The sequence below is a fragment of the Acomys russatus genome, chromosome 4 (genome assembly GCF_903995435.1).
Source record: "Acomys russatus chromosome 4, mAcoRus1.1, whole genome shotgun sequence".
Classification (NCBI taxonomy): Eukaryota; Metazoa; Chordata; class Mammalia; order Rodentia; family Muridae; genus Acomys; species Acomys russatus.
This window is the reverse complement of record NC_067140.1, coordinates 31,109,808-31,133,398: the sequence shown is the minus strand read 5'-3', so window position 1 is coordinate 31,133,398 and position 23,591 is coordinate 31,109,808. Positions and strand designations below refer to the sequence as shown.

Below are 23,591 nucleotides of genomic sequence, written 5' to 3'. Positions count from 1 at the left end.
GATCCCTTCTTTTGCCACCCTGGAGTTGGATCTAAGTATCTATTGACAAGTGAAAAGGATTCCTGTAAAGCAGCGCCTCTCAACCTGTGGGTTGCAATCCCTTTTGGGGTGGGGGTGAATGACCCTTTCACAGGGGTTGGTTAAGATCATCCTATATATCATATATTCATATTATGGTTCATAACAGTAGCAAAATTACATTTATGAAGTAACAATGAAATTAATTTTATAGCTGGGGTCATCACAACATGAGGAACTGTATTAAAGGGTCACAGCATTAGGAAAGTTGAGAACCACTGACTTAAAGGCTTCATTCTCCTTGCCCTGCCATTTTTCCTTTTCTTTCCCACCCCCTCCTTCTCCTCCTCTTCTTCTTTCTCCTCTTCCTCTTCTCTCTCTCTCCTCCTCTTCCTCTTCTTCGTTCCCCTCCTCTTGCTCTTCTTCATACTGAGGTCAAACCCATGCCCTTATCCAGATCTTCAGGTGGGATTGCTGTGTATGTAATTTTTTTCTAGCGCTCCTGGGCTCATTCCCTATTCTACAGCAGTTTTGGACTCACCTCAAAACTGAGTGAGAAGTACAGAGCTCCATGTCCCTGATCGCCATTCATCCACCACAAGGGCATGCACATTGGTTTCAGTTGATGACCTCCCAGTGACATCACTGTCAAAGTCCACAGCGGCATGAGCGTTCTATATGGTTCCAAACAAATGGGTGACTGAATGTTACATATATGTTGTCAGAGTGCCTGACATAGTCATTCTGTGTCATGCCCAGTTTGGTTTGGTGTTCTGCTGCTTTTTCCCTTTCTCCCTATTACTGTCTCCACAGATTTCCTTTCTCAGAATGTCATGCAGTGGCAGTCATACAATATGTAGCGTTTCCTCAGTGGCCTTTTCTACTTAGTAATAACTTCCATTTTTCTATCACACGTGGAGCGTGTGTTTCGTGTCAGTAATCGCCCAGCGGCATTGCACATTGCCATCCTACATTCCATCCCATGCTCTGTGTCCATTTCTCTCCGGTTTTGAAGGTTTAAATCACTTCTGTGTGTTTGCAATCCTAGATCACATTGTGGAGGACAGCTCTGCAGATCCATGTTTGCTCAAGCTGTCGTCCTTACAATGGATTCCCAGGGGGAGATTTCTCATGCAGAGGATTGGTCTTGGGGCTGCTGAACCACCCTCTGGAGACACTGTCCCACGTCGCACCCCAGCGTCACTCTCGGCAGTCCTCAGCATCGCTAAGATTTTGCTGTTTTGTCAGGGTGCTAATGGAGACAGGATGCTGGAAGGGACTGCCTAGTACCAAGAGAGAGCCCAGGAAAGGCCGAGTCCAAGCCAAGAAGGGAAGAGAACTCTGATCAATTAGTGATGTTTACCATGGGTGCCACATTGGAGACTAAGGCAGAGATATGTTTGTCATCTCTGACACCCAGAGCCTGAGTGTTAATAAGTTTCTACACCCTTCCATTGAGCATCTTAATGATTACTACTTCTTTTACAAGTTGCTCATAGTTTTTTTTATTGAGCCGAGCATCATTATACAGATGAGAAGTGTTTTTCTATTGGATGTAGTAACTGCTATGAAGCTTCTCATCTGAGTGCTGCTAAAGATATGATTTAGGGCCTCACACATGATTGGCAGATGGCCTACCTCTGACCTATATCCTCAGCCCGAGTCAGAAAAATGTCACCAGCCTCTCTTTAATGTCTAGTACACTTTTTTTTTGAGACATGATCTTACTATGTTTCCATGACTGACTTTGAACCCATGACTCTCCTATCAACCTCCCAAGTATCTGGGCTTAGTTTATTATACTTTTAAATGACACCAGCATTTAAATAAACAATAACAATTAATGTTAATAAAGTGACTATTATGGGCTAAACATTGTGTGTATAAACCTGACCTGTGAAGCAGAGATGTGTGGAGCATCAGTCCCCCTAAACAAGGGGGGAACCAAGACAAGTGGTCATTTGTCAAAGTTACAGAGACCAGGTGTGGGCACACTGGTATCAGTGACAGAATGTATGCTAGTGTAAAACTTCCATAAATTCAGCTGGGTATAATGGCACACACCTTTACTCCTGGCACTTGGGAGGCAGAGGCAGGTGGATCCCTGTGAGTTCCACGCCAGCCTGATTTACATAGTAGATTTCAGGACAGCCAAGGCCATGTAGAGGGACCTTATCTCAAGGGAGGGGGTCTTCCATGAATTCAGTAACACTTTCAAATAAATTTACATCATGATGATGTACTCTAGTAATCCTGGCACTTGAGAGACAGTGACAGGAGGGCTGCGAGTTGGAAGCTAACCTCTGCTACATAGCTAACCTGTGCTACATAGCCTATCTTTGTTTCTTTGTTTGTGTCCTGAGACAAGGTCTGACTGTAGCTCTGGGTGTCCTGGAACTCACTATGTAGACCAGGCTGGCCTAGAACTCATAAAGATCCACCTACCTCTGCCTGGCCTAGAACTCATAAAGATCCACCTACCTCTGCCTGGCCTAGAACTCATAAAGATCCACCTGCCTCTGCCTCCCCAGGGCTGATATTAAAGGCGTGTGCCACCACACCTGACTCACACTCTTTTTTTAAAAAGTGGGTAAATAGGTCTTTTTAAAATGCCTTTTGCGTGTCACAGGAGAAGCTACCTGCATTTGCAGGCTTATCTTACATGTCAATTCAAGGAATATTAAGCATTATCCTCATAAATAGTGTTTGTTGGGCATAAAAACTCAACTGTTTAGGGGCTGTAGTGATGGCTCAGGAGTTAAGAGCACTTTGCTGCTCTTCTAGAGTATCCAAGCCTGGTTCCCAGGACCCACATTGGGTGACCCACAGCTGCCTGTAACTCCAGTTCCAGGAGATTCTACATACACATGTGCGCGCGCTTGTGCATGTGTGCGCATGCACACACACACACACACACACTGTAACTTTAAATTCAACTATTCTCTTTAATATTTTCACAATATCCCTATACCCACCCCTGTGGTCTACTGTTTACCACCATTGGTCGATGGGGTGTGGAAGTGCACACCAGGTCTTGGGAGATTGAATCACAATGAGTCCTACAAGGTTGAGGCAAGCAAGCATCCATTCAGCTAGGCTACATAGTGAAACCCTCCACAAAGAAACCAACTGGGCTTGGAGAGCTGACACAGCAGTTCTGAGCACTTGTTCTGGCAGAGGACTGGGGTTCAAGTACCAGCACCCACCCTGTGGCTCACAGTCACCTGTAACTCCAATCCCAGGGGATCCAGCACTTTCTTCTGGCCTTCATGAGCAATTCATACACATGGTATGCATATATACACACAGGCAAAATACTCCTACACAGAAATTAATAAAATAAAGTATGATGTTAACTCCCCACAAAACGACAACAAAAAAGAGAACCCTGGTCAGATCTTTTCAAAAAGGGGAAACTGAGGCTTAGAGGATGGGCAAAAACTATCTCAGTTTATGGCACAAACAAGCACAAAGTCCCAAGACTTGGGAACCTCCAGCCCAGGTCTGTGTCTGACCTTAAGTCCTTTTGTTATTTCAAAGAGACATCAGAAGATACATGATGGCTACCAAACAGAACTGCAAACTCTCATGGGGCCAGACTTAAGGGAAGCCAAGTGGGCACTGCCTCCTGATGCCCCAGCCCTCTGGCTGCCAGGCATTCTGGGATCCTGGCTCTCTGCCAAGGGTGAAAATGAGCTGCAGGCCTCTGGCCACTCTCTCCCCCTCCTCTCGTGTTTGCATCTCATTGCCGAAGGTTGCACCAGGCTTAATCTCTGTGAGCGCAGACTCCGAGGAGCCAGGCTGGAGGGAGCAGTGCCAGCGGCTCAGAGTGCTTCATGAGGCTGCCCTCTGCTTGGACAAAGAGGCCAGAGCAACGTGCAGAAACAGCTTTTAGAGCGTCACCTGCTCTGTGCCTTCCAACGCTTGCTGAGACCAGATAGGAAGGACCTGGTGAAGGTCACTTAGTCACATCCTATTCTGACCTATGTCCCATGAGCCTTCGGTTGAGACAGTCTATTCAAAGTAAAGGTGCCTGTGACCCACTTCAGCATTTAAATGTTCAGCACTCATACACGTGAGGCTTGGTCATGGTCTCCAGGCAGCTGGGTTTTCCCAAGAATGGAGAGGACCAGTGGGCAGTATGTAGGTGCTAAGGATAGTAAGACAGGGATCCTTTTTGTTTTGCTTACCAGGAAGCTCAGAGGCACAACACTCTGTTGGGTGCCACACTCGAGAGAGCGTAGTAGGCATAGGGCATACTGGTCATCTCTGACCCCTGGAACCTGAGGTCTCAGAAACTCTTTTCGTTTCCTAAACGTAATATTTTTGTACAAACTGAATATTCCTAATCTGAAAATCCCAAATCCGACACAAATCAAAATCTTACGTGTTCAACAAACACTCAAGTTTTGTAGTTTCGGGATGTGGTATAGAGTATGCCAGCATTCCAGTGCTGGGACACTCCCAGGTCAGAGACACTTTTGGTCAAGCATCATATAACCTGGGTGTGATTCTGCAGAAAATGTGAAGTGTCACGTGCAAGCAAACGTTACAAGCGTCTGTGCTGGGAGATGTGGACACTGTTGATTATTTGACTTGGATGATCTTTGTTCCTCTTTTCCTAAGTCCTACTTATTGCACCTTTTCTCCCTCCCTGCCCCACCTTGACCCTTGCCCTCTCTGGGCAGCCAATGAAATACAGCCCTTATAAAGTAGGGGTACTTGGCTCTTTCCAAGGCCTCCCGTCAGTCTGTCCCAGTTGCTACCTACTGGATGGCCTGGTGGTTATGATTATCCCTGGCTTACCCACCAAGACTCCCTCAGGCTTAGCAGCCATGTCCAGCCTTTTGATCTTTCTACCAGTGCTGTGTCTTCTCCAACACTATAATCCAGAACCTTGAAGAAAAAAAGAAAAAAAAATCGGGGGCTGGAGAGGCGGCTCAGTGACTCAAGCTGCACTTCTGTGGAACTCGTGCACTTCCCAGTATCCCTGCTGAGTGACTCACAACCACCTGCAGTTCCAGACCTAGAGGATCCTACAACCTCTTCTGGTCTCCATGGGCACCTCCACTCACATGTGTACGTACACACACACACACACACACACACACACACACACACACACACGTGCAATTAAAACTAAACCAAAATCAATAAAAAGTTTTAAAAACTACTTTAGATTTATTTATTTTTATTTTACACGGATGAGTGTTCTGCCTGCATGTATGTCTGTGCAGCACATGCATAAACTGCCCGTAGAGGCCAGAAGAGAGTGATGAATTCCCTGGAATTGGAGCTACAGATGGTTGTGAGCTGCCAAGTGCTGGGAATCAAACCTGGGCCCTCTGATAGGCCAACAAGTGCTTGTAGCTGCTAAGCCATCTCTTTAACTTCTATAAACTTTTTTTAAAAAGAAAAGAAAATCTCAAAATGTTTTAAGTGAGTTTACGGTTTTTGTGTTAGCCATCCTGGAGTGCGTGTGGCCTGTGAACCAAAGGTTGGACATGCGCAGTAGAAAAACACAGTGGCTTTCTTGAAGCTCGCATACTTTAGGACTTACTGTAAGAACCGGGCTCTCATATTGTGAATCTGATTCCACTGTGCCTCTCACTGCTGTAGCCCCTCAACGCCAGCCTTGCTGCCTTCCCTGACACCTCCTTGTCTGGCCGCACGGGGAAGGGGAGTCACACACAACTCACCAGACTTTATTATGGGCCAGTGGGACACAGAAGACACAGTGCTTTTTGACCTGGGTCATTTGATCATTAATTCACTTGGCAGATGTGGACTCTGCTGGGATGCGATGGGGCCGAGACGAGAGTGAGACAAGGCAGGTGCCTGGGGTGCAGGATTAAAGGGAGTCCACTCACATGCGCCACACGCTCCCTGAGAATGAAGGCTTCCTTTAAATTCATGCCCTAGTCCCGGGTGCATATTGTTTTCCTGGTACCTGTTATAGGTGCTGGAAAGTCAGTGGCAAGCCAGAGAGCCCGGTAAAAACATTTGTCCTGCCCTCAGGGAGCTTACTATTTCAAGCTAGCTAAAGGCTAGTATTGTCAAATAGGACCAAGACTAACTAGTAGGGGCATTACTGGAGGTAGGGGGCAGTAAGGAGATGGATGGGGGCACCCATCTAGTTCCCAGGCAGTGTGGCTGGTGGAGTAGGCAGGGGCCAGAGAAGAGGAGCACTGCAAAGCAGTCCTAGGCTGTGTGTTCTCAGAAAGCATCAGCCGTTGTCAGTGATTGGCTAAAAAGAGAAATCCAACCTCGCAGAGACCATTTTAAGCTGCCCTTGTTGTTGCTGCCTGACTATATTCCTGATCAGCTTTCTTTTTCTTTCTTTAAAAATTTTTTTTATTTTATTTATTTTTGAGTCAAGGTCTCACTATATAACTCAGGCTGCCCTGGAACTCACTATGTAGACCAGGCTGGCCTCAAACTAACAGAGATCTGCCTGCCTCTGCCTCCTGAGTGCTGGGGTTAAAAGTGTGCACCACTGTCGGCGGCTCCTGATTAGCTTTCTATCCTGGAACTGTAGCCTACTCCAAACTGATCTCTGTCCCCCTCATCCACCCCATTTGTAACGGAATATATCATTAGCCACACACGTGCATGTACCCACCCACCCCTCAACTAAATAGATTTACTAAAAGAAATGGGAATGTAGACAAGTTAGACAACCTTCTATGTCAGTCAGCTTGGCAGCTATGGCCAAGTATCACAGACAGGCCACAGGACTTCAGCCTCCCTGTTCTGAAGGTCAAGAGGTCAAAGGTCAAGGCCATTCAGTTTCACCTATATAAGGACTCTTTACTTTGCAGAGGGGAATCTCCCTGCTGTATCCTCACAGGCAGAGAGCCCCATGTCACGTTCCCTATGAGGTCACCTGACCCTAAATACCGTATCCAGTCTTTGCCTCATCTCCATATAGTCACAGTGGGATTTGGGACTTGACAGTAGCAAATGATTCAGCCCCTAACACCTGACCCATGGCTGCACAGCCTGTCACTGACACTTGAACTTGGCTCTCCAGAGTGCGGGTTGCTCCTAAACGCAGTGCTTGCGAGACTCCTGCTCTTGCAACTGCATCCCGGTCAGCCTGCGTGACCTTGGGCCAGTCCCTTTTCAGCCTTCAGACTTCGGCACCCCCTTTCTCCGCGGGTGCCTGGGGAACTATCGCCCGGGCCTGGAGGTGGAGCAAAATGCGGCGATCGCACCCGGGACGGTGCAGGTGGCGCAGGGCGCGGGCTGCGGTGGCCGAGGTGGGTGTCGGCGGCGGCGCTGCGGAGGCGGCTGCGGGCCGCGCGCAACCGTCCGCGCGTGAACCCGGGGCTGTCCCCTCGGCGGCCACCCCCGCCCGCCCGCCGCTCGTGTCCTGCGAGCCCCGCGCCCCTCCCGGCCGCCAGCCAACTGCGTGCCCCCGGGGCCGGCAAGAAGCCACATGCCCCCGCAAGGAATGCCGGGCTGCCGGGCGGGCGGGGGGCGGGCTGGGCCGCGGCGCCCCGCCGTGAAGGTGGGTGACGGCCGGGGCGCCGCCCCCGCGCACACTTTCCCCGCGGGTCACACGGGCGGCCGAACGGCCGTCCCCGGGCTGGAGGCAGGGCTCCGTGTCCCCTGCGGTCCCCTGAGCGCGCCCCCCGCGTCCCAGCTCGCAGGAGGGGCAGGCCGTGCCGCTCCCCCCAACCCCTCCCGCCGCCGCGGGCTTTGGGGCCCCCGGTGGGGAGCAGGGGGCTGGTGAGCCGAGGAGCAGGGGTGTGGCCAGCGGGGGCCCCGGGGAGTGAGTCACACACACACTCTGCTCGCCCGGTCCCGGGGCCCAGCACGGTCCCAAGGCCGAGCTACTGCACAGCCTGCTGAAGAAGAGTGTCCTGGGGTCTGGCATGAGGTCCGTGGGGAGGGGCTGCAGCCGGGTTCTGTGGTCTGGGCGGTAAGCATGCTCTGGGGACACTCCCCCCTGGAGAGCGAGGTGGGCTTGGAGTCAGGGCTAGCCCTGGCTGGCATTCAACCAGCTCCCCAGCCCTGCTTGTACCTGCTATGAGCTGCCCAAGGGGCCTGGCTTCTTCCTCTGGCAGCCCCTCACTCGGGGCCTCACAGGCAGCCATGCAGAGCGCATTTCAGCTTTCCACTCCCTCGGGCCCAGTTGTACTTGTGGGGTCTACTTCCTGCCCCCTTTGGCATAGTTTGTCAGGTTCTTGGGGGTTCCTTGTGTCCTTTGGACTTAGTGTCCAGGCTTTACTTCCCAGGCCTGCCTCCTGGCCTGAGCTGCCCCTGGGCCCTGACCCCATGGGGCTGGTGGCTCCAGTCGTCCCCAGGACCAGCCCGGGATAGAAATGGCATTTCCTCTTGGCCAGGCTACAGCTGTTTTTGTTGTCTGAGTTCTCAAGCGCTTCCTCTGGGGATGGCAGGGAGGGTAACCAGACTCCTAGGGACCCCTGCTCTCCCTCCCAGCCACTCACCCCTCTTCCCCTGTCTCTTTGATCTTCTTCCTGTGCTGGTCCGGCCTCCTGTCCCCAGGACAGAATGACTGAGAACATGAAGGAGTGCTTGGCCCACACCAAGGCGGCTGTAGGGGACATGGTGACAGTAGTGAAGACAGAGGTCTGCTCACCACTCCGGGACCAGGAGTATGGCCAGCCCTGGTGAGGCCCCTGGGTGGTGACATGAGGAGAGGAGGGTGGGTGGCTGGGCTGGATTGGTTGGGGACCCAGGAAATGTTCTTACACGATGTCCATTTTCCTTACTGGGCAGCTTCTGGGGTCAGAGGTGAGCAGGCATTAGATGAACTTGGGCAGAGTTTCCCAAGGCCCAACTCTCAGGAATTCGCGTGCTCCACCGCTCCTACAGCGAACAACCAGCCTGTTGGAGTTCTTTGCCCCTCTGCAGCCCTCTGCCTCCTGGACAGGTGTCCAGCCTGACTTCCCTTTGGGCTGTCTCTGATGGGCTTCTTTGCTTTTATTTTGTGGGGGCGTTGCCCTGACCAGCTCTCGGAGACCCGAGCCCTCTTCCATGGGAGTTGAGCCCAAGAAGTTGAAGGGAAAGCGTGACCTCATTGTGACCAAAAGCTTCCAGCAAGTAGACTTCTGGTGTAAGTAGGGCTGAAGCTCTGGGGGACTCCTCCCTTCACCCTCATACCCCACCTGCCCCCAGACTTCCAGTGAGAGGCATTCACCCAGGAATACCAGGGTTCAGCAGCCTGTCTTAGGCCTTAGAGCGCACAGATGTACAGTTGCAATCCCAGCTCAGGCCTGTGACCCAAAGCCATTTCTTTTACTTGAGACAAAAGCCTTGACATTGGCAGCGTGTCCTTCAAACCCCCTAGGGGGGAACGTGAGTTATTGCTTCTGATGGCCCTGGGCCTGCAGCTGGCTGGACAGAGCCAGGGGCTGGGAAGCCTGAGCCACACAGACAATGAATGTGCTTTCTATAGCTCCAAGTGGTCCCCAAGAACTTCCTCAGCCACTGTGGGGGGCGGGGGTCTTACATCCCACCTCCATTGAACTCTCCCTCTTCCTCACATCCCTCCAGTCTGTGAGTCCTGCCAAGAGTACTTCGTGGATGAGTGCCCGAACCACGGTCCCCCCGTGTTTGTGTCTGACACGCCAGTGCCTGTGGGCATCCCAGATCGGGCAGCCCTCACCATTCCACAGGGCATGGAGGTGGTAAAGGAAGCCAGCGGGGAGAGCGACGTGCAGTGTATAAACGAGGTCATCCCCAAAGGCCACATCTTCGGCCCCTATGAGGGGCAGATTTCTACCCAGGACAAGTCAGCTGGCTTCTTCTCGTGGCTGGTGAGTGTCCCCTGTGCCATTCCTTGGGAGAGGTTGATCAGGGACTTGGAGGGAAACCGGCAGATGATAATTTATGCCTGCATAAGTGCTCTTCTGTGGCTACCTATGGACATGGGGTGATGGCTCTTGCTGTTCTTTGGTGTCCAAGGACTGTGCTAAAGTGTCCCACCTCAGTAGCAAGCAGGTTAGTCATCACCAGGTAGAACTTAAGGCCAGTGTTCCCAAGTACCTTTGTGTGTGCATGAGCATGTGCATGTGGGTGTGTGCGCATGTGGCCGTCCATTCAGTAGTATTTGCAGTGACCTCGGCCAACCCCTATTTCAAAGCGGAAGACTTGTAGCTGGGGGCTACAGCACCACAGAACATGATGTTCAGCTCAGAAAATGAGCATGCCGGGTATTGGAGGGAAGGTCTTCCACAAGACAGACATGTCCTATTTTTGAGAGCAAATGCTCTCTTGGGAAGACGAACATCAAATAAGCGTGTACAGGTGATCGTTGCCACCAGAGGGGGAGCACAGCACACTTTGGGACACTGTGTTTGTGGTACCTGGAGCCTGCATTGGGAATGTCAGCAAGCTTTGCTGTTTACTGTCTAATGACCTTGAAAGTGTCCCTTTCTTCTCTGGGCCTGTTTTGTGACACAGGCTAACAAGAGCTGCTGGTGAAGATGACCCCAGGTGGCCTTGCACCCTGCTTGGGACTGTGCTTTCTAAGTGACTAAGGCATTTGCCATTGCTTGAGGTTGAGGGCTGGCTTCCTCTAGTCTAAGACTTGGAGAGTGAGTGGCAGGTGGTCTTGAGGGTAGAACCTCGTTTCCATGCTGAGAGAAGAGATAGGAAGACATCTGCCGTGGTGGCAATGGAGGTTAGTGGAGAGGATGGCAGGGGCTGTTCGTGACACGTTTCCCAAGCCTGAGGACTCAGGGAAGCTAGTGGGGATGTGGCCAGGTCAGGTTGTGGCACAGAACCTGTGGCACAGTCTTGCTTTTAGGAAGGAGGCTGGGGAGAGGGTTTGTGTCAGGAGAGCACGGTGATGGCTTGACTGGAGGTGGGCAAATCTGAGAGACTCAGGAGGGAGAGCACTGAGGTTGGTGGGATGGGTAGGGTACCCAAGTGAGGAGTAGGGGCTTTCAAAACCAAGGAGGAATGCCTAGTGCAGTGGGTGGGGCACAGGATGGTAGAAGAAAGCAGCAGGGCCATTTCATAGCCTGCCTATGCCGCTCTCTAAGCATCTCCTTGGTGCCGGGCCCAGCGGCAGGCCAGATCAGGTGTAAATCCTCCCTTCCCAGGCAGGAGATGGAATTAACCGAAGAATAATGATAATGCACATAAAACTACTAGCAGGTGTTGGTGAGACAAGAAGCTGGAAGAAAGGGAAGAGCTAGGGGGATCCATGTAGCTAGAGGACAGAGGAGACCTCCAGACACTGAGCTGGCATTGAAGAAAGCACATGGATGTTGTGTTAGGCTTCTCTACAGTAGTAACAGAACTTATAGACTGAATCTCCCCCAACCCTCTCTCTGTCTTTCTCTCTCATATACAAATCCATGGGATTGATTCATTACAGTGATTTACAGGCTATTGTCCAGCTAATCCAACACTGCCTGTGCATGAATGGAAGGGCTCGTGAATCAGTTAGTTGTTCAGTTCAGGAGGCTGCGTGCATCAGCTGGTGTTTATATGCCGGAATCCCGAAGAAGCAGGCTCCAATGCCCGTGAAGGAACGGATGTGCTAGCAAGGCGAAGCCAAACAGGCAAGGAGCAAAAGCTTTCTTCTTTCAGGTCCTTATATAGACTTCCAGCAGAAGGTGTGGCCCAGATTAGAGGTAGGTCTTCCCATCTCAAAGATCCATATTAGAAATGGATCTTCCTACTTCAAATTTTAAAAATACACATTGGTGAGGGGTATCAGGTGGGTGGGCTGGCATGAGCAAAGGCCTTGTGGCAGGAAGAGGCACATAGCATGTCTGAACAGCCAACATGGGGCTGGAGAAGGGATGGAGGTGTACGTGTGTCGTCCAGTGCAGACTTCACTTGTTGAAGGATGCTAGGAAGTTTCCAGTTTGTTTCAAGTAATGGTGAGTGACCAGATCACTTTAGTTTCTGTTTGTTTACGTATTTGTTTTGCTGTGTGTTTATGTGTTCAGGGTAGTGATGGTGTGTGTGTGTGTGTGTGTGTGTGTGTGTGTGTGTGTGTGTGTGTGAGATGTTTATGTGTGTGCCAATATGGAGGCCAGAGGTCAATGTCAAGTGTCTTCCTTAACTATTCTCCATCTTATTTTTGAGACAGGGTCTCTCTCTGAACCTGGAGCTCACCAACTCACCAATTCAGCTAGACTGGCTGGCCAGTGAACCTCCAGAAATTTCCTGTCTCTGCCTCCCTAGCACTGGGATTGTAGGTGCATGCCACCCACGGTGTTGGGTTCTGACCTGGGTCCTGGACATCAGCTCATGACCTCATGTCTACTGAGCCATGTCCCCAACACCACATTAGTGTTTTGAAAGAACAGTGTTGGCCGCAGCCTACAGAACTGATTGGGGACAGAACATTGGTTAGGAAGCAGGTAGTCACTATAATTCCAAGCCTGCAATGGAGGTGGTAGCGTGGGTGGAGGAGATGGGGGTAGGGATAGGGGCCGGGTCAGAGACTGACTTGAGGACTGGATGGGGGATGAAGGCCATACAGGATAGAGTGGCTTCAGTAAGGGAGCTAAGTATCAAGGTTACCTTAGGTCCTCCCTGCTTCTCACCCAGCAGGTGATGCCTTCACTTTTAAAAATATATTTTATTAATTTATTCATATTACATCTCAATTGTTATCCCTTGTATCCTCCCATTCCTCCCTCCCTCCCATTTTCCCCTTACTCCCTTCCCCTAAGACTGTGACTGAAGGGGACCTCCTCCCCCTGTATATGCTCATAGAGTATCAAGTCTCTTCTTGGTAGCCTGCTATCCTTCCTTTGAGTGCCACCAGGCCTCCCCATCCAGGAGACGTGGTCAAATATGGGGCACCAGAGTTCGTGTGAAAGTCAGACCCCACTCTCCACTCAAGTGTGAAGAGCGTCCTCTCCATTGGCTAGATCTGGGTCGGGGTTCGAAGTTTACTGCACGTATTGTCCTTGGCTGGTGCCATAGTTTGCGCCGGACACCTGGGCCCAGATCTGCCCATCTTAATGTTCTAAAGAGGCAATGGAAGAAACTCAGGAATATACAAGCAACCAGATGAAAGAAATCGATGAGTTCACTTTTTAAGTGAAGACTGCCAGGTGGAGAGAAGGTTAGAATGATTAGATCCCTGTGTTGATCTTGTTGAATGGTGATGTCAGCAGGCAGGTAGATGTACAATTCTTGACCGTGCAGAGGTGGTCGGAGGGGGAGGGAGCGAGGGGTGAGGGTCAGTGCTAACTGGTTTGCACTGCCTTGGTCTGCAGCCCACAACAAAAGCTTATCAGTGGCCCCCTGCAGGAGAGTGCTGGAGCTGGGCTCATGATTAGCATAGAGGTGGCCAGTAAAAAAGAGCTTCTCAGAAAGTTGGTTAGAGCTCAGAAATGAAGGAAAGAGATAAGAGAGGTGGATGGTGATTGGAGGGAGCCATTGGGGTCCATTCTTAGGGCTGGCAGGAGGAGTGCTTTGGGAAGAAGCAGGAGGATGGGGTAAGAACACCAGCCTTATGCATTTGTAGCACTTCTAGAGGTTCTAAAGAGGCTGCTGGGTGTGGAAAGGGGGTGCATCAACATATTTTCTATCACCTAAGAGACAGCCCAGGGTAGGGAGGTGTGGTAGGCCAAATAATGACTCTGTGAAGTTTAGTGTTAATTGCTAACTTGGCAGGATCTGGAGTCACCTAGGAGACAAGCTTCCTGGGATTACTGAGCCTCTGGCATGCCCGGGGAGGGGTTGTCTCAATAGGTTGATTGACCATCTTAGTTGTGGGCAACAGCATTCCCTAAGCAGGGCTCCTGGACTGTGTACAATGGAGTGGGTTGAGCATAGGTGTTCATTCCTCTCTGCTCCTGGATCGTGGATGCAGTGCAGCCAGCTGCCTCTAGCTCCTTCCTGCCCACATGACCTCCCCTTCAAGGTAGACTCTGGAACTGTGAGCCAACACAACCCTTCCTTCCTTAGATTGGGTTTGCCAGTGTATTATATGGCAGAAAAGAGGTTAAGATAGGCCCGGTAGTATCCTCATTCTTGTCCCCAGAACTGTCTTTCAGTGGCAGAAGGTGCTAGCATCTATGGCTACTGTGAGCGTCTTGAGCATCTTAAGTTTTCTGTCTGGGTTCAAGGTAATTACAAAATTCTTCCATGGAGGGAGGCATGTGGGAAAATGGTACCCGCTGGCCTCCCAGAGGTGGAAGGAACTGGAAGGTGTTAGTCCTCAAGCCCAGGACAAGTGGCTAACTGAGGTGCCTATTAGCATATCAAAGTCGACTCTGGCTGCCAGTCTCCCTCAGTCCCTACCTGCTAAGAGGTCCTCCTGACTGGCACACCTCCCCCCTGTACTCTGAACTCTCCAACCTAGGGACTGAGCTGGGTCCCTTTTCCTAGCTTCTCTTCCCTATATAACTCAGCCATTTTGGCTAAGTGATCCTTTTGATCTCTCGGTTTCCTGGCTCGCTCCTGATTTCTTGTCTTCTGCTTGCTCTCTCTCTCCCCCCACCCCCTCTTATGGCCTTCTTCAGTCTGGACGCTTACAGATGCCTATGTCTGTACTCTTCCTTATATGTATAACAACAACAAAAAAGTCCTTAGGAACAATCATGTCCTCCTTTTATTTCTTCTCATTCAGGAGGGAGAGATGCTGCTGGCCTATAGATGTGGAGAGGTAGGCGAGAAGACAGGCTCTTGATTGGAAGAGTTCTGAATGTATTTGCTTTGTTCAGTGTGTGTGTGTGTGTGTGTGTGTGTGTGTGTGTGTGTGTTCCTACAGAAATAGGAGACTTAGACTAATGGAGGCGGCTTGTGGGTCAGGGACATTAGCTAAAATGTGCAAGGTGGTAGAGGGAGGTGGCCAGGCCACATAGAGGGCCTTTGACCTTCAGACTATCAACAAGTGAGTGATTCCAAGGGCCTGAAGAGAATAGGTGGTCAGAAAGGCTCAAGAAAGCAAGAACACTGCCCCCTCCTCGTGTGTGTGTGTGTGTGTGTGTGTGTGTGTGTGTGTGTGTGTGTGTGTGTGTATGTGTGTGTGTGGTGTCTCACACATATGTCAGGGATGGCTGTTCGGACCTCAGTGGGGAGCCCAGGGAGTAGCTTGGCCTGAAAATGACAAGTGGGAAAGGAAAGGAAAGACCTGGGATCGCGATCCTGATTTGGGACCTGCAAATCTGAAAACCCTGCATCATAAATAAACTGCACTCATTGGCCAAATCCTGACCCCCAAGCTCTCCTGGTTACTACCTTTTTCTTAGCCTTTTTCCTGGTTTCAGAAGCCCTGGCCCCACCCACAAAAGAATATTTGCAGAAAACAGCTACAGAGATGGCTCTGTCACTAAATGCTTGCTGTACAGGCATGAGGACCTGAGTTTGATCCCCAGAACTCATGTCAAAACCAAAACCAAAAAAGTGCTGTGGTGACTAGCTCTTGGAATCCCAGTCATGGGGAAGTGGAGGCCCGCAAATCCCTGGATCTTCCCAGCTAGCCACTCTAGCCAAAAAAGTGAGCTCTGGGGCAGTGAGGGACCCTGCCTTGAAAAAATAAAATAAATAAATAAATAAATAAATGAAAATGAGAGTGGTCTTGGGGAAGGACACTGTTAGTTGACCTCTCTGGCTTTCATACACCCATACACTACTTTTTGTGCACCACAGTTCAATGATGTGTGCACATGGCACTCCAGTGGGAATGGAGCCTGATCATAATAAACACAATCCTTAGTGTTTATTGAGTCACTTACACCTGGTCAGGGGTGGACTGGGCACTAATCACATTGCTCCTCTGATCCTGCAGTGTTCTTCCTGTCACACAATGTGTTGTCATTCTTCTGGGGGGAAGGGTGAGGAGGGGAGAAATAGGCCGTTGCAATCAAAACTAAGCAGCTAGGCGGAGCCACACGGGGCTTTGGGCCTGTTGCCATATGGCTGCAGAACCTGCCTCCTCTGGCTTCTTGGTCCTCTCCACCTTCTTTCCTTCTGTGCCTTTTCCTTCCTGCTTCCCTTCACTGGATCTTTTTCCCTCCTGGCCCAGCATCAATTTCCTCTCTGATTCTACTCACACAGAAGGAGAGCTGTGCCCACGGTGTACACAGTGCAAGTGGGGGCCTGGGTTCACAGGGACAGAAGGCCCACTCTCCACTGCCTGGCCTCCCTGACATGAGTTGTACACTCAGTTCTGACTATTTAGACAAGATACGCCCCTTCCTCTGCTCTCTCAGCCCAATGGAATTTATCATGTTGTAAATCACGATCAACCCCTACCCCCCCTCCCCCACAACCCCAATCCTGCAGGCCAGGACAGTGCAGCCCGCGCAAGGTGCTTGGTGCCACTGTGTAGCCCTGTGGTTGGGGGAAAAAGGCAGAAGATAGAGGAGCCAGCAAAGCTTTCTATTTTAAGATTTCGTCCAGTCCATGTTTTATTCCAGAGAGGATTTAAGGCAGCCTAGCAAGGTGTGTAAAATGGACCACAGCGGGGCATTGCGACTGTGAGAGAAGAAAGAAGAGCAAAAGTGGGGTCTCATGATGGTGCTAGGGGTTAGCAGGCTAGGTCTGTCGTCGGTCGGGGGGAGTAGCTCAGAGAAGCACAGAACCTCAGGCTTGACCAGTGAGTATGGAGGGAACATTTGAGAAGTTGGGGTGTGTGTGTACAGATGAACAAGAGCTTTAAGAGCGTGCATGTGTGTGTGCATGCATACCTGCAGAAGCCAGAGATTGACTTTGGGTGTCTTCCTTGATCTTTCTCCACCTTATGTTTTGAGACAAGTGTTTTCTCTTCCTGAACCCAGAGTTCTCTGATTGGCTCAGCTGGCTCACCAGCCCTAGGCCTCACTCCTGATTCCCCAGCATTACACAACATACAGCTTCTCTGTGAGTTCTGGGTGTTCAAACTGAATTCTTTGGGCTCGTGTGACAATCACTTTACCGACTGAGTGTCCCCATCGTGAGCAAGTGCTGTGTGAACTTTTTAAATCTAACTTCTACTAATCCTTAACTATGAAAACTTCAAAGAGCATAGTGTGGTGGTGCACACCTGTAATCTCAACACCCAGGGGGCTAAAGCAGGTGGATAGCCAGAGTCCAAAGCCAGCCTGGGTTACATATTGCAATCCTGTATGACCGAAGCCAAAACCCCAAAGAGCTTTGCAGAAACATGTAAGACTAGTGTAATGAAGACCTTGCTTTTAGCATCGCCTGTTGCTACATCTTATAACATATATGCTTGCATTTATAGACAAACACACACATGCGCGCACGCGCGCGCGCACACACACACATACACACACACACACACACACACACACACACACACACACACACACACACACGCTGTTTGGACCTCATTGGGGGAGCCCAGAGAGCAGCTTGGCATGAAAATGATAAGTGGGAAAGGAAAGAAAAGACCTGGGATCATGATCCTGATTTGGAACCTGCAAATCTGAAAACCCTGCATCATAAATAAACTGTACTCATTGGCCAAATCCTGACCCCCAAGCTCTCCTGGTTACTACCTTTTTTTTTTTTTTGCCTTTTTTTTTCTGGTTTCAGATGCCCTGGCCCCACTCAAGAAAATATGTTTGCGGAAAACAGCTACAGGGATGGCTCTGTCACTAAATGCTTGCTGTACAGGCATGAGGATCTGAGTTTGATCCCCAGAACTTGTGTCAAAAACAAAAACAAAACATGCTGTGGTGGCTAGCTCTTGGAATCCCAGTAGTGGGAAGGTAGGAGCCCACAAATCCCTGGAAAAAGAAGGGGAGTAGAAGTGTGTGTGTGTGTGTGTGTGTGTGTCCAATGCACACCTTTTATAAAGTAGTTTAAGGGGCTGGAGAGCTGGGTTGGCAGTTACGAGCATTTGCTGCTCTTCCAGAAGACCCAGATTCAGTTTCCCGCACCCGTGTCTAGCAGCAGCTCACGACTGTCTATCACTCCAGCTCCCTGGCTGGTCTCCAGCACCTTCTCTGGCCTCTTCAGGCAACCTCACATATGTGGCATACACATGTGTAAAAATAAGTCTTTGTTTTAAACTAGTCAGAACCCACGAAGCACCCAGTTTCTGTCCCAGCTACTGCACTATGCCCACTGTGGTGCAAAAGCCGCCCCAGGTGACCCGGAAATGAGTGAGTGTAAACTGTGTCCCAATCCAAGTTTATCGAGGGTCTAATGAATTGTATATGATCTCAAGTAAAATTTGAATTTCATATAAATGTGAAAACCATAGAAGTAAAAAAGTTACACGAAGAAATATACTTCAAAAAATGTAAACACTGTTATTTCTAAAAGTGCACAAGCCATTCTTCGTTCATATGGGGTATGTGAAAACGTAGCAGGTGCATGCTGGATGTGACTTGCCATCAGTAGTTGGCTAGCCTCTGTCATATGTCACTTGCAGGTTCTTATCCCAGGCCTGCCTCCCATGTTCAGTGCTGTCTTGTCTCTGCTCCACATTCAGATTTGCCCAGCTGCACAAGTAATGCCCTTTATGAAGACCCTCCTCTGGAGCCATTTAATGGCACACACGGTGTTGGCGGTTATGTTCCTTAGCCTCTGCTTTCTCCTTCCTGATAGGGATGCTTACTAAAAGGCCGTGGCCAGTAGAATGTCTATAGGATGTTCTGCAGTTTCCATTTATCTCTTTCTTTGCTTCCAACCAGCTCAGATCATGCATTTCCCCAACAGTAGTGCCATGTCTTTCTCATTGTGGGGTACTGGGAGGGAAAGGCAGAGTTAAAAAAAATTCACCAATAAAGCGACTAAAATGAGTTTGCCCCATGTAGTTGAGACCAACAACAAAATAATATGAACGTGACACACCATAGCTTCATAGGTAGTGTTTCTGTAGACACCCAGGTTCTCTGGGGTTGGAGTGCTCACACCTTCTCGTGGACTACAGTGTCTCCTGCAAGGACAGATGTCCCTAGAGTGCGCGCTCTCTCTCTCTCTCTCTCTCTCTCTCTCTCTCTCTCTCTCTCTCTCTCTCTCTCTCTCTCTCTCTCTCTGCCCCCCCCTCGGAAGCAGACGTCCACTGTCTTTTTCAGTAGCTCCCCACCTCTTTTACTGAGGTGGGGTCTTTTCCTGAATCTACAGCCAGCCCAGCTTCTGCCGGAATCCTCTGGCTCTGCTTCCTGAGTGCTGCCATGCCTGCCCAGTTTTTACATGGAGTCTGGGGATGTGAACACCACCTGTGCAGCAAGTGCTTCATCCATCGAGCCACCTCCCTAGCCCCAGTGGCCTCTATGTTCCCCATGTTTGTCCCTGGCTTTGATTACTGTTGCCACCACAGGGAGCTTTGCCAGAAGGCAGTATTTATTTACTTAGACACCCTGCATCTGTCCTTTGGTCACTGTCTAGTGACAAGTAGTAATAATTGATAGTCCAAAAATCAACTCTTCTGTGACACTAGCTACTTCAGTGTCATGAAACACAGCCAGTGTGTTTTCTGTAAAGAGCCAGATGGGAAACTCTCCCTTCTCATGGCTCACAGTGTCTCCTGCAAGGACAGATGTCCTTAGGATGGTGCTATGTCCTGATAAGCTCAGAATGTACTCAGGTCACCTCCTCCCTCCAGCATCCCAGCTTTATGACACGATGCTCTGTGCCGGATCAGTTGTCCCCTGTGACTGCAGAGGTGCCAGAATGTGACTCATTGCTTTTGGAAACCGTTTTAAGCTGCAGTATGGTGTTTCACATTCGGTTTTTTTGCTCTTTCCTCTGACCATTACTTTACACTCATGTTGCCTCTAGGGCAGGCACATCCATCTAGGTTTCCCACCCTTGCTCAAGGCTCTTCCTGCTAGCCATCCTTGCCAATCCCACCTCATATAATTCCTGAAGTCCACTGTTGGACCTGAAGATGCCCTTTGCTTCCCTGGTAGCCCACTCCTCACCTTAAGGAGGGGATGGGTCATTGCTAAGGACACTGGTTCAGTAGGGTCGTGCCCCTTCCCAGGCAGAACCATGGGAAGCACTGTCTGAGGTAGCCAGAGGGCTCTGGATAGTTCCGATCCTGGCTCTTCAGATGTCTAGAAGTATGGCTTTGAGTTTGTCATCTGTTCCCGGTGTGCTCCAGCTTCGATGTGTGAAACAAGCACACAGCCTCTGGAAGACACCCAGGAGTTACAATTATTGATGTTCAGCGGGCCTGGTGCTTGTGGTGATAGGAAGATTTGGAAAGCACCAAACTCCCAGAGGCAGATTGAGAAAGGCTGGCAGTTTCTGAGAGCTGGGACACAGGGAAGCCAAGCACAGTCAGAGGGTACCAAGTGTCTATCATGTAAGACAACAGGCCCTTGGAAGTTACTGTAGAGCTCAGGGCCTGGAATGCACAGTGCCATGTCAGAATGGCTGTGGGCAGTGCAGATACTTCACGGAGTCATAGCAATAGTGGCCCCACGGAGGTGATGGGCATGGGCTGTGCTCATGTATCATGGTGTGTACTTATTCCCATCCTCATCAAGGGCTGTCTGTCACACATGCAGCAGGTGAGTGTGACAGTCAGACTCCGGGAAGGTGGGTTTCCAAACAGAAATGTGATAAGCAGCAGTCTTAGAACAGTAAAAAGAAGTGCTTACTGCTTTATTGGAATGATGATAATGGACTAAACCTCAGAAACTCTAAGCAAGCCTCCAATAAAATGCTTTCATTCATAAGAGCTTCCTCGGCCACGGTGTCTCTTCACAGCGAAAGAACAGTGATTATGACAGAAGTTGGCACTGAGGACTGGGGTATTGCTTTGGCTGGTTGGCCGTACTGTTAGAGGAATATGGACGCCTTTGGGACTTTGGACTAGAAAAGCGATTGAATGCTTTAAATGGGGCTTAATGGGTCACTCTGGTAGGAGCATGGCAGACAGTGCTGGGGGAGATTTAACCGTGGGAGTTCAGATCAAGACGTGCCCTGTAGACCGTTCCTGTAATATTTTGGCAAAGAATGTGGCTGCTTCTGCTGTTGTCCTAAAAGTCTGCCTGAGGCTAAACTCAAGAATTTTGGATTAGTGGTGCTGGCAGAAGAGATCTCAAGGCTCGATTGGGTCATGTGGCTCTCAGTAGTCACTCTTATGTAGACCTATACTGAAGAGGAGCAGACTGGACAACAAGAAATAGGAAATATGCAGTTTGAGGAGAAAAAAAGAGCACCAGGAGATGTAACATTGGAGCCAAGACCTGTGCCCAGGGAGGTTAAAAGTTTAAAGAAAAGCCTGATGCTGAAAGTAATAAAGGGGATTGGTGACCTCAAGTGCAGACCCCACCCAGCTAAGGAAATATGAAAAGGAAGTAACGTGTAAGCAGTGAAAGAAAACATCAACAACTGAAAGCTGATGCACATGTGATTGAAGGAGGGGGCCAAGCTCCATCCCCCATCAAGCGGCAGAACTTGGCAGACTTGTTCACATGGTTCTGGCTTTAGAGTCAAGGATAGAAGAAAAGGGTTATGGAACAGCCCTCCTTGGCTAGGAAACGCGGCTGAGGCTAGGTATGTGTCAAGGACGTCCCCGCATGGAGGCCCAAAGAGGCCATTGTGTGTAGCTGTGAAGGCAAAGCCTGGATTGCCTCGGAAACCCCAAGATGTTGGAGATGTCAGAGCTATAGCATACCTCTGAGGAACGCTGCTAACAGGGAATGGACTCGGCCTGAGAGAGAGAAGTGTAATACAGTCAACAGAGAGAAGCGTGATGCAGTCAACAAAGCTGAAAGGAGTTAGAGATCTGGAGACCATTTTGACGTCAGGCGTAGAGATGCAGAATTTGGAATTCACCATAATAGTTTTGGTCTTGCTTCGGTCCAGTATTTCCTCGCTCTGCTCTCTTTCCTCCCATTTAGAATGGTAATGTGTATTATGTGCCACTGTGTGTTGGGACTATGTGATCTGCCGGCCATACCCTACAGCAGGTAGGGACTGAGGGATACTGCGAGAACTTGGCTGCTGGGTTTGCTTTGATATGTCAAAGAGGCACTTCAGCCCCCATGCCAGGGTTTGATACTTAGAAGGACTCACGTCTTCGTGTTTGAATGGCAACCACTTTACTGATGGAGTCATCTTCCCAGTGTCCTGGTTCTGCACAAAGGCAGGTTGGGCTCGTGCACAGACAAATGGGAGCACCTTACTTCTCTCTCCTCTAGCGATATAGCAGAGCTCAATGTTTGCAGAGCATCAGCCAGGTTCCCTGCTCCTATAAGCACGGCCATAGCTGTTTGCTGGTGTGTAACCACCTGCTGATAATGGTGGTGAGTGAGTGCATGTTGATGTCTGGGGTGTGATGCTCTTGATGTGCCTTGCTCCAAGCTCTTCCACCTGGATTACCTGAATGTGGAGTTGGGAAGAAATGCTTTGAATGTGGTGCTTACCTACACAGTTACAGAGTATGTGCTAATTAGCTTTGATTACTCCACCAAATCCGAGTGAGTGTGTGGTCCTGGGAATGGAACCCAGGGTCTTGTGTGTGTTAGCTAAGGGCTCCACTGCGGCGGTGTTGCTGTAACAGAATATGTGAGCCAGCCAAGTTGAGACCTGGGCTCACAGTTTCTGAGGTTTCAACCCTGACCACTTGTCTGCTTTGCTTTGGGGCCTGCTTCGAGGCAGTGCATCACGACGGGGAGCACGGGAAAAGCAAGCTGCTACACAGTGTGGCCTCCCCGGAAAGGGGCTGGCATTCCATAAGCACCTTGAAGGGTGCGTCTTCATGACCCAAGACCTCCTACTAGGTGGTGCCTCTTAAGGTTCCATGACCTTCCAATAGTGCAGAGCTGAGGATCAAGTTACTACTCAAGGGCTTCGGGAACATTCCAGGTCCAAGCTGTAGCCAAACAGATAATAGTCAAATGTAGCAAAACAGCTGGGGAGTCGAAAGTTATGTGTGGTACCTTCTTTTGGTTTTGCTTCTGCTTTTGGTTTCAGTTTTTGAGACAGAGTTTCTCTGTGTGCAGCCCAGGCTATCCTGGAACTCACTTTGTAGACCAGGCTGGCCTTGAATTCATAGAGATCTGCCTGCCTCTGCTTCTCGAGTGCTGGGATTAAAGTTGTGTACCAGCATGCCAGACTCTGAGTGTTACCTTTTAAAAATGTGAAGTTTGTTGTCTTGTAAATTTTGATGATGGCTGTGTCTTGCGGCTGGTTTAGGAAAGTCCAGTAAGTCAAGAGTCGGCCCTGGTTAGTTATGGCCGGCTCCGTGTACCCACTCATTGCTTCGTTACTAACATATCAACACTGTCAGGTCCCACCCCACCCCCTTAACTTGCTTTTTAGTTAAAAGGCTCTTTGTTCCATCACCCACCAGTCAACCAGGATTCTACCATATATATACAATACATAAGGCAGTGGGGCCGCTACTGTGGGTGGCAGAGCCCTGTGCCTTGTCTCCATTCCTTTAGACCTGGTGAGGGAGCCTCTCCTTCATCAGGCTCATAGCTAAGAGATGTAGCATCAACAGAAATGTTCTTTGTCACTAGAGTATTGAAAGCACTCAAAGAAAGAATAAGCAGGCTACCAAGATGAGACTTGATAGCCTATGACCATATAGTGGGGGAGGAGGCCCCCCTCAGTCATAGACCTAGGGGAGGGGAATAGGGGGGAAGCAGGAGGGAGGAAGGAATGGGAGGATACAAGTAATGGGATAACAATTGAGTTGTAATCTG

General features: G+C 49.9%; 1 protein-coding gene across 5 annotated transcripts in view; it reads left to right on the top strand.

The window, feature by feature from the left end:
• The window catches only part of Prdm11 (PR/SET domain 11), a 72,266-nt gene that overhangs the window by 22,827 nt on the left and 25,848 nt on the right, over nt 1-23,591 (top strand). For 2 of the 5 annotated variants that reach the window (XM_051144190.1, XM_051144187.1), the window contains exons 1-4: nt 6,846-7,280; nt 8,533-8,657; nt 9,000-9,103; nt 9,544-9,806. In XM_051144190.1, the coding sequence (XP_051000147.1) occupies nt 7,221-7,280; nt 8,533-8,657; nt 9,000-9,103; nt 9,544-9,806 (552 nt within the window). In that variant the 5' untranslated portion in view covers nt 6,846-7,220. Of the gene's footprint in view, nt 1-6,845; nt 7,281-7,662; nt 7,946-8,532; nt 8,658-8,999; nt 9,104-9,543; nt 9,807-23,591 lie in introns of those variants that run through there. The other 3 variants (XM_051144191.1, XM_051144188.1, XM_051144189.1) reach the window with 3 other exon arrangements.